Raw genomic sequence first — 10,278 nt, 5'->3', positions numbered from 1 at the left:
GGTCTTTTTTCATAGGTTCTGTTATCGGTCGTAGAGATTCATCTCTTACCTCCCTTTTCAGATCGACAATATACTCTCATATACAATTACCTCTACTGATAACTGTTTCAGTACTGGTTTGGCTATCTGCTATATGTGGATGGGTGTCTTTTGGTAAGTATGTTTTTGTTACTTAAGACACCTTAGCTATGGTTTGGCACTTTATGCATTTATATAAAGTTCTAAATATATGTATTGTACTTATATTTGCCATGAGTCAGGTTCATGTATTTCCTTTTGCAGATTGTCAGTTTCATATTTGGGGAAGTTAATATTAAGAAATATTTTTCTTACCTGGGGTTTAGTCTTTTTTTCAATTGACTACTTTGTTTCAAATTGCGGACTGACTTAGGCTCGCGGGTGCGCCAAATGCTACACTTTATTGCGTCCTCCTTGGCACAAATTTTTTTTGGCGCGAAAGGCATGTATGTTGACGCAAGTTAGTCATTTCCGGCGTCGTAATTGACGCCGAGGTTCACACAGTGTTGCGTAGTTAGTGACGCGAGTGTGTTATTTTCTTGACATGGTTGGCGCCAAAAAAAATGTTTGTTACGTTGTGCGTCATACTTGCCGCTAAACTTTTTTCATTATTTATTTGCCCCATTGCTTTTTGCCTCTTGCCTTTTAATATGTCAGAGGGCTATGCTATTTGCATTTTTATCCCATTACTGAAACTGTCATATAAGGAAATTGACAAATTTTGCTTTATATGTTGTTTTTTTTATTTTACATTTTGCAAGATGTCTCAAACTGATCCTGCCTCAGAAGTATCTGTTGGAACTTTGCTGCCTGATGTCGGTTCTACTAAAGCTAAGTGCATTTTATTTCCGAATGTCATTGTATTGGTTATCATGATAAACTTTTACATGCAGATATTGTGTCCATCAGTTAATAGTACATTTCCTGTTGTTCCTTCAACTTTTAATGTACATGTTATACCTATGAAATTCAAAGAATTTGTTACTGATTCTATTCAGAAGGCTTTGTCTGCTATTCTGCCTTCTAATTAATATAAAGGTCTTTTAAAACTTCTCAGAAGATTGATGCAATTTCAAATGACCGACAACATAATGAATTATCCTCTTCTGATGATGATCTATCTGATTCAGATGATCTTTCCTCAGATATTGACACTAACAAATCTACTTAAATTAAGTATTTTCGTTCTTTGTTAAAGAAGTGTTAATTATTTTGGATATCATGGAAACTAGTCCATGTGTTATTAGAACTAGTAAATTCTGTTTTTTTAAACCTCCTGTGGTTACTCCAGAGGTTTTTTTCTGTTCCTGATGCTATTTCTCATAATTTCTAAGGAATAGAATTAGCCGGGATAAAAAAAATTGTATCCTTTTACCAGCAATTTCTATAGAGTTTTGGGAAAAGATCCTCAAAGTTGATGGGGCTATTTCTACTCTTGCTGAACATACCTCTATTCCTATGGAAGATAGTACTTAAAGGGACACTGAACCCAATTTTTTTCTTTTGTAATTCAGAAAGAGCATGCAATTTTAAGCAACTTTCTAATTTACTCCTATTATCAATTTTTCTTTGTTCTCTTGCTATCATTATTTGAAAAAGGCATCTAAGTTTTTGTTTGCTTTCAGTACTCTGGACAGCACTTTTTTATTGGTGGATGAATGTATCCACCAATAAGCAAGGATAACCCAGGTTGTTCACCAAAAATGGGCCGGCATCTAAACTTACATTCTTGCATTTCAAATAAAGATACCAAGAGAATGAAGAAAATTTGATAATAGGAGTAAATTAGAAAGTTGCTTAAAATTTCATGCTCAATCTGAATCACGAAAGAAAATTTTTGGGTACAGTGTCCCTTTAAGTTCCTTTAGATTGAAAACTTGAATCTTATCTAAGGAAAGCTTATTTATATTCAGGTTGTCTCAAGCCTGCAATTTTCTTTGGCTGATGTTGCAGCTGCATCAAGTTTTTTGTTGGAGATTTAGAGCAACAAGAATTGGATTCTGATTTATCTAGTATTGTTCGCTTACTGCAAAATACTAATCAGTTCTGATGCCATTTTTTTATATCATCAAGATTGATGTTAGATCTAGGTCTTTAGCTATTTTTAGCTACAAGAGTTTTGAGGCTTAAATCTTGGAATACTGATATGACTTTAAGTCTAGATTGCTATCTCTTTATTCCAAGGTAATGAGACCTAAGAGTAAAAATAAAGCTTCTAAATCATTTTCGTTCTTTTTGTCAAATATGGAACAAAAACCTAATACTTCCCTATGGAATCTGTTTCCAATTGGAAACCTTCATTAAATGGAATAAATCTAACCCATTTAAGAAACCAAAAAGCCAGCCCCTAAGTCTGCATGAAGGTGCGACTCTCATTCCAGCTCAGCTGGTAGGGGGCAGATTAAGGTTTTTTTCAAGAATGTTCTGGATAAATTCGGTCCAAATCAATGGTTTCAGAGTATTGTCTCTCAGGGGTTTCAAATAGGATTGTTTCTCTCATGCATCCCAGCAAATCCAGTTAAAGCTCAGGCTTTCCTGAAGTGTGTTTCAGACCTGGAGTTTCAGGGGTAGTCATGCCAGTTCCTTTTCAGGGACAAGGTCTGGGGTTTTATTCAAATCTATTCATTGTCCCAAAGAAGGAAATTTTCATTCAGACCAATTCTGGATCTGAAGATTTTGAATCGTTATGTAAGAGTGCCAATTTTGAATTGGTGACTTTAAGGTCTGTTCTGCCTTTTATTCAGCAAGGACATTTTAGGTCCACATTGGATTGCAGGATGTATACCTTTATATTCCGATTCATTCAGATCATTATCAGTTCCTGAGATTCTCTTTTCTAGACAAGCGTTACCAATTTGTTGCTTTTCCATTTGGACTAGCAACCGCTCAAAGAATCTTTTTTAAAGGTTCTTGGTGCCCTACTTTATGGAAATCAGAGAGCAGGGTATTGCGGTGCTTCCTTATTTGGACGATATCTTGGTACTAGCTCAGTCTTTGTGTTCTGCAGAATCTCACACTAATCAACTAGTGTTGTTTCTTCGGAAACATGGTTGGAGGATCAATTTTCCAAAAAGTTTGATTCCTCAGACAAGGGTCACCTTTTTAGGTTTCCAGATAGATTCAGTGTCCATGACTCTGACAAGAGACGTTTGAAAGTGGTTGCAGCCTGTCGGCACCTTCAGTCTCAGTCATTCCCTTCAGTGGTTATGTGCATGGAAAATTTAGGTCTCATGACTGCAGCATTGGACGCAATTCCCTTTGCTCGTTCTCACATGAGACCTCTCCAGCTTTGTTTGCTGAATCCATGGTGCAGGGATTATACAAGGATATCACAATTAATATCCTTAAACCCCAATGTTTGACACTCTGACATTGAGGCAAATCACCAGCGTTTAGTTCAAGGGGCTTCTTTGTTGGGCTAACCTGGACTATGATCTCTACAAATGCAAGTCTTTCAGGTTGGGGAGCTGTTTGGGGATCTCTGACAGCACAAGGGGTTTGGAAATCTCAAGAGGCGAGATTACCAATCAATATTTAGAATCTCAGAGCTCTTCAGTTTTGGCCTCTGTTGAAGAGAGAACTGTTCATTTATTTTCAAACAGACAGTATCACATACAGTGGCATTTGTCAATCAGCAGGGTGGGACTCGCAGTCCACAAGCTATGAAGAAGTATCTCGGATACTTGCTTGGGCGGAATCCAGCTCCTGTCTAATTTCTGTGGTGCATATCCCAGCTATAGACATTGGGAGGCAGATTATCTCAGCCGTCAGACTTTACATCCTGGGGAGTGGTTCTTCCATCCAGATGTGTTTTCTCAGATTGTTCAGATATGGAGTCTTCTACAGATAGATCTAATGGCATCTCATCTAAACAAGAGACTTTCCAGATGCCTGTCCAGGTTCAGGGATTTTCAGGCAGAAGCAGCGGGTGTGCTGACACTTCCTTGGTATTATCAACCTGCTTATATTTTTCCGCCGCTAGTTCTTCTTCCAAGAGTGATCTCCAGAATCATCATGGAACAATCATTTGTGTTGCTGGTGGTTCCAGTATGATCTCACAGGTTTTGGTATGCGGGTCTTGTTCGGATGTCCAGCTGCCAACCTTGGCCACTTCTGTTAAAGCCGGACCTACTGTCTCAAGGTCCGTTTTTCCATCAGATTTTCAAATCATTAAATTTGAAGGTATGGAAATTGATCGCTTAGTGCTAAGTCACAGAGGTTTCTCTGACTCAGTGATTAATACTATGTTACAAGCTCGTAAATCTGTCTCTTGAAAGATTTATTATCAAGTTTGGAAGACTTACATTTCATGGTGTTCTCATAAATTCTCTTGGTATTCTTTTAGAGTTGCAAGAATTTTACAGTTTCTTCAGGATGGTTTGGATAAGGTTTTGTCTGCAAGTTCCTTGAAGGGACAAATCTCAGATCTCTGTTTTATTCAAAGAAAGATTGCTAAACTTCCTGATATTCACTGTTTTGTACAGGCTTTAGTTCGCATTTAAGCCTGTCATTAAATCAATCTCTCCTCCTTGGAGTCTTAATTTGGTTTGGAGGGCTTTACAGGCTCCTCCATATTGAGCATATGCATTCTTTGGACATTTAACTACTTTCTTGGAAAGTATTATTCCTTTTAGCCATCTCTTCTGCTAGAAGAGTTTCTGAGCTATCTGCTCTTTCTTGTGAATCTCCTTTTCTGATTTATCATCAGGATAAAGCGGTTTTGCAGACTTCATTTACATTTTTTCCTAAGGTTGTGAATTCTAACAACATTAGTAGAGAAATTGTTGTCCCTTCCTTGTGTCCTAATCCTAAGAATTCTTTGGAAAGATCCTTACATTCTTTGGATGTGGTGAGAGCTTTGAAATTTTATATTGAAGCTACTAAAGATTTCAGGAAGACTTCTAGTCTATTTTGTTATATTTTCTGGTCCTAGGAAAGGTCGGAAGGCCTCTGATATTTCCTTGGCTTCTTGGTTAAAGCTTTTGATTCTTCAAGCTTATTTGGAGTAGGGTCAGGCCCCGCCTCAGAGCATTACAGCTCATTCTACTAGATCAGTCTCCACTTCGTGGGCTTTCAAGAATGAAGCTTCAGTTGATCAAATTTGCAAAACAGCGACTTGGTCCTCTTTGCACACATTTACTAATTTCTACCGTTAGTATGTATTTGCTTCTTCAGAAGCAGTTTTTGGTAGAAAAGTTCTTCAGGCAGCTGTTTCAGTTTGATTCTTCTGCTGATGTTTTAAGTTTCTTTTCTTCATGAGAAGAACTTCTATTTTGGGTTGTGGATTAATTTTTCAGCATATGGCTGTTTATTTTTATCCCTCCCTCTCTAGTGACTCTTGCGTGGAGTTCCACATCTTGGGTATCTGATATCCCATACGTCACTAGCTCATGGACTCTTGCCAATTACATGAAAGAAAACCTAATTTATGTAAGAACTTACCTGATAAATTAATTTCTTTCATATTGGCATGAGTCCATGAGACCCACCCTTTTTTATGGTGGTTATGATTTATTTGTATAAAGCACAATTATTTCCAGATTCCTTTGTTGCTTTTTACTCCTTTCTTTATCATCCCACTACTTGGCTATTCGTTAAACTGAATTGTGGGTGTGGTGGGGGTGTATTTGTGGGCATTTTGAGGTTTGGGAAACTTTGCCCCTCCTGGTAGGATTGTATATCCCATACGTCACTAGCTCATGGACTCTTACCAATATGAAAGAAATGAATTTATCAGGCAAGTTCTTACATAAATTATGTTTTTGAGACGTTTTATAAATGGCATAATTATGTAATGTTCCTCTGGAAGTAAAATGCCTTGGAAACAGCTGATTTAAACATTTTAAAACAAGGCTTGAGAGCCCTACTGAATGAGATAGGGATTTAAACTTAAGACATACAAACATATTGTCACATAAAACTAATTAGATTACATAATTCCAGTTCATTACCTCTCTTAGAGCCTCTGCATAAGAGCTCATGTCAGTCAAGATTACCAACACATGCTTCTCACACTGATAGGCCAGGTATTCAGCAGTTGTAAGAGCAAGACGTGGTGTGATGATGCGTTCAATGCTGTTTATGAAAAAAAATAATTTAAATAAATATCATCTACAATGTGCTGTATCAATACAATTACATATTCTAAATCTTACAGTGTACATAACTAAAAAAAGGGAAAAAACACTAAAAACAAAAACAGAATACAGAACAAATTGTAAATGTGTTTTCTACCTCAAACTCAAAACTTACGTGGGGTCATTGGCCAAGTTCAAAAATAGGCATACGTTGTCCATAGACCCATTCTCCTCAAAATCAGATTTGAAGAAACGAGCAGTTTCCATGTTTACCTGGCATGGGGGAAAAAACAGGAGAAGTGATGAATAAAAGGAGCGAGGAGGGGATGATAATTAAGCCATATGATAAAATGGGTAGAACACAGATTAAACAAAACACAGAACATTTATAAATTCTATTAAATAATTAAACTGACTCCGCTGTCTCATCTTCAGGGTACTGTAATTTTTTTTGTCTATTTAATGTGTTCCCAGTAATCCATTTTACCTGCTTGAGTACATCAAATTGTTTAAAATAAAATAAAAAAAAGGTAAATTAGCTATTTGTAAATAGCTGCTTTTGACTTGTCAGTACTTAAAGGGACACTCAAGTCAAAATTAAACTTCCATGCTTCAGATAGTAATTTTAAATTTTTTTTCCAATTTACTTCCATTAACAAAATGTGCACAGTCTTTTTGTATTCACACTTTTTGAGTCACCATTTCCTACTGAGCATGAGCAAGAATTCACAGAATATAGGTATATGCATTTCTGATTGGCTGATGGCTGTCACATGATACAAGGGGAGTGGAAATAGACATAACTGAAATGGGTCAGAAAAAAGAAATCTACTACTCATTTGAAGTTCAGATTAAGTGCTTTTGCATTGTCTTTTTATCATGCATTTGATGATTATGCAAATCTACGGTATTTACTGGTCCTTTAAGTACTGGTAACAGAAAAGCTATGTAAAGAAGGTGCCAAGGAAATTACATTGCCAGTTGGGGCAGTTGAGAGATGGATATTTAAATGTCTAATTACCCTCTCTAAGGGCTCGATTTATCAAAGGCTTCACCTGCCTACGACTGGAGGTTCTGCAGTTACTGGAAACTCATTTAAGGGAAAGCAATTTTATAGTACAATGTCCCTTTAACAGTCAAATGAAGTTATTTGGAGAGTGAAATAGGACAAACCCTGATCAAAGGACTCAATGTGACCTAGTACCTCTGATAGTTGTGGGGTCTACAGCAAAGCTAATCAGGTGAAGGAGAGGGTTGGATGAGCAGTCTACAAGATCTTCATACCTAAAGCTGCACTAAAAGAATGCTGAAACACAGCTGCCTTTCAAAGTTAAGCAACTAAGGCTTCATGATAGTCCAGGAGAAAGCCATAACTAGTACATTGCACCTTCAACTTGAAAGGAAATTAGCCAAGAGGCTTGCAGAACAAATGCAGACAGCCATGAAACTTTAGAAGCTTAAAAACAGTAAAGCTGTGCATGTGTGTGTGTGTGTGTGATTCAGATAGAGCATGACATTTTAAACAACTTTCCAATTGACTTCTATTTTCTCATTTGCATCCTTTGTTGAAAATCATACCTAAGTAGACTCAGTAGCAGCAGTGGACTACTGGGAGCTAGCAGAGTGATGCCTGAGCATTTATGCCTCTTGTCATTGGCTTACAGCAAATTTGATAAGTAAATTGGAAAGTCGTTTAAAACTATATTGCTCTCTTGTTTAGCCGAGTTTGGCTATGTGGTGGCTGTCCTATTTTTATTTTTACCTAGAGGACCATGAGGGTAGGAAAGGAGAGAGAAGAGGAAATAGAAAAACAGAAAAAGTTATATTTCAACAACAAAATAGAAAGATAGTGGAACATTAGATTAAAATCATATAATAAGTGCAAGAGTTTGCAAAATTCAAGAAGGATGTCCTTTTTTTCTGTTTATTATTATAAGATGTATATATCTTGTGAAAAAAGAGTATTATTGATTGTTTATTATTCAGATGTATTTTCATTTTGGTTCTTTTTGGGGGGTTTTCCGTCTTTTTTTTCTTACAAATTGTTTGAAAATGTATAAATTTGTTGAAATATAACAATAAAAAATGATATATATATATTAAAAAAAACAAAAAAAAAAACTATATTGCTCTAACTGATTCATGAAAGAAAATGTTAGTTTCATATCCCTTTAAGACAGAATGAGGGAACATTTTATAATACAGTTATTATCACCATTAGAAGACACTATAGAGATTTAGTCTGGAATTACAGGCCAATGACAAAGTGCGCTCTATAAATAAAGAGAAACTGGGAAACCCTGAGCCTTATACATTGCAGAAGTAAACACCAAAACCTATGTTTAAAAAAAAAACAAACCAAAAAAAACACCACATTTGTAGCTTATGCATCTCTGAAAATTCTTTAGCAAAATACCTGGGGGGAAATACAGTTTTTTACACTTACCATTAAAGGGACACTAAACCCATTTTTTTCTGTCATGATTCAGTAAGAGCATGCAATTTTAACAAACTTTCTTAATTTACTCCAAATATCCATTTTTTCTTCGTTCTCTTGCTATCTTTATTTAAAAAAACAGGAATGTAAGCTTAGCAACCTACTCATTTTTGGTTCAGCACTGTGTATAGCGCTTGCTGATTGGTGGATAAAACCGACAGGGCCGAAATCTGTCCCCTCAGGGAACTAGCAGAAAGGCCCTTCTCCAGCCCATCCTGGAGAAAAGATAAGATCCTGGCAACCTCAACTCTGTGCCAGAAAAAACCACGCTCTTCACACCAGAATAAGTAAGTCCTCCACATCTTGTGGTAGATACGCTGAGTAACTGGTTTACGAGCTTGAATAAGAGTAACAATGACACTCTCAGAGAAACCTCTTAGCTAAGACTAAGCGTCCACCCAGTCAGCCTCCGAGAATCTAGATTTTGATGAACAAATGGACCACGAAGGAGATGAGGACATCCCCATTAGATTCGCGAACCACGTCATTCGCGGCCACGATAGAGTAATCAGGATTAGTGATACCCGCTCCTGCTTGATGCGGGCCACCACTCGAGGAAGAAGCGGTAATGGAGGAAAAAGATATAAGTTTGAACCTGCAGGGCACTGCTAGAGCATCTATTAGACCCGCTTGGGGATCCTTCAACCTCGACCCGTACCTGGGTAGCATGGAATTGAGACGGGACGCCATGAGATCTATCTCCTGCGCCCCCCACTTGCTGCATATCTCTGCAAGCAACTCAGGATGGAGAGACCATTCCCCTGGATGGAAGGATTGCCTGCTGAGAAAATTCGCCTCCCAGTTGTCCACACCCGGAATGTGGATCGCCCACTCCAGAATCTGAGATACTTCCTTCATTGCCAAGGAACTTCTCGTTCCCCCCTGATGGTTGATGTAAGCCACCAAGGTTCTATTTTCTGATTGGAATCTGATAAACTGGGACGAACCCAGAATTGGCCAAGCCTTCAAATCCTTGAAGATTACCCGTAGTTCCAAAATATAGATCGGGAGGGAAGACTCCTAAGTCCACAAGCCCTTTGCCTTCCTGGCACCCAAAAAATATTCCCATACGGATAGGCTTGCATCCGTAGTCAATCTCCCAGGATGGTCTTAAGAAGCATGTCCCTCAGGACAGATGATCTGGACAGAGCCACCAAGAGCGATTCTCGACTGGCTGTCTAATACAATCTGTTGAGAAAGATCTGAATAATCGCCGTTCTACTGCCTCATGCACAGTTGTAAAGGTCTGAGATGGAACCTGGCAAAAGAAATGATCTCCATGCAGGAGACCATGAGACTAATCACCTCCATACACTGAGCCAGAGGGACTCAAGGTGGTCTGGAGGGCAAGACATGCCGAAGTTAGCTTGCAACATCTCTGGTCTGTTAGTAATATCCTCATGGATATGGGAGTCTATTATAGTACCCAGGAATTCCACCCTAGTACTTGGGATAAGAGAACTCTTTTCCAAGTTTATTTTCCATCCATGTGATTGAAGAAGACTGAGAAGAGATTCCGAGAATTCTTCCACAAGACGAAAGGATGGTGCTTGCACCAGAATATTGTCCAAGTATGGGGGTACTGCAATCCCCCGAGTTCTGGCAACGGCTAGAAGAGCCCCCAGAACCTTTGTAAAGATTCTTGGAGCAGTAGCTAGGACAAACGGAAGGGCAATGAACTGGAAG

The 10,278-nt window shown here is 38.0% G+C and overlaps 1 protein-coding gene across 1 annotated transcript in view; it reads right to left on the bottom strand.

Moving 5' to 3' along the window:
• The window catches only part of LOC128663628 (V-type proton ATPase subunit B, brain isoform), a 176,402-nt gene that overhangs the window by 118,061 nt on the left and 48,063 nt on the right, over positions 1-10,278 (bottom strand). Inside the window, exons 8-9 of the mRNA XM_053718045.1 lie at positions 6,271-6,368; positions 5,970-6,093 (exon numbers count right to left, since the gene is read on the bottom strand). Of these exons, the coding sequence (XP_053574020.1) occupies positions 5,970-6,093; positions 6,271-6,368 (222 nt within the window). The remainder of the gene's footprint in view (positions 1-5,969; positions 6,094-6,270; positions 6,369-10,278) is intronic.

This window comes from Bombina bombina, chromosome 6, assembly GCF_027579735.1.
Source record: "Bombina bombina isolate aBomBom1 chromosome 6, aBomBom1.pri, whole genome shotgun sequence".
In the NCBI taxonomy this organism is placed as follows: domain Eukaryota; kingdom Metazoa; phylum Chordata; class Amphibia; order Anura; family Bombinatoridae; genus Bombina; species Bombina bombina.
This window is presented reverse-complemented; position numbering and strand designations above follow the sequence as displayed.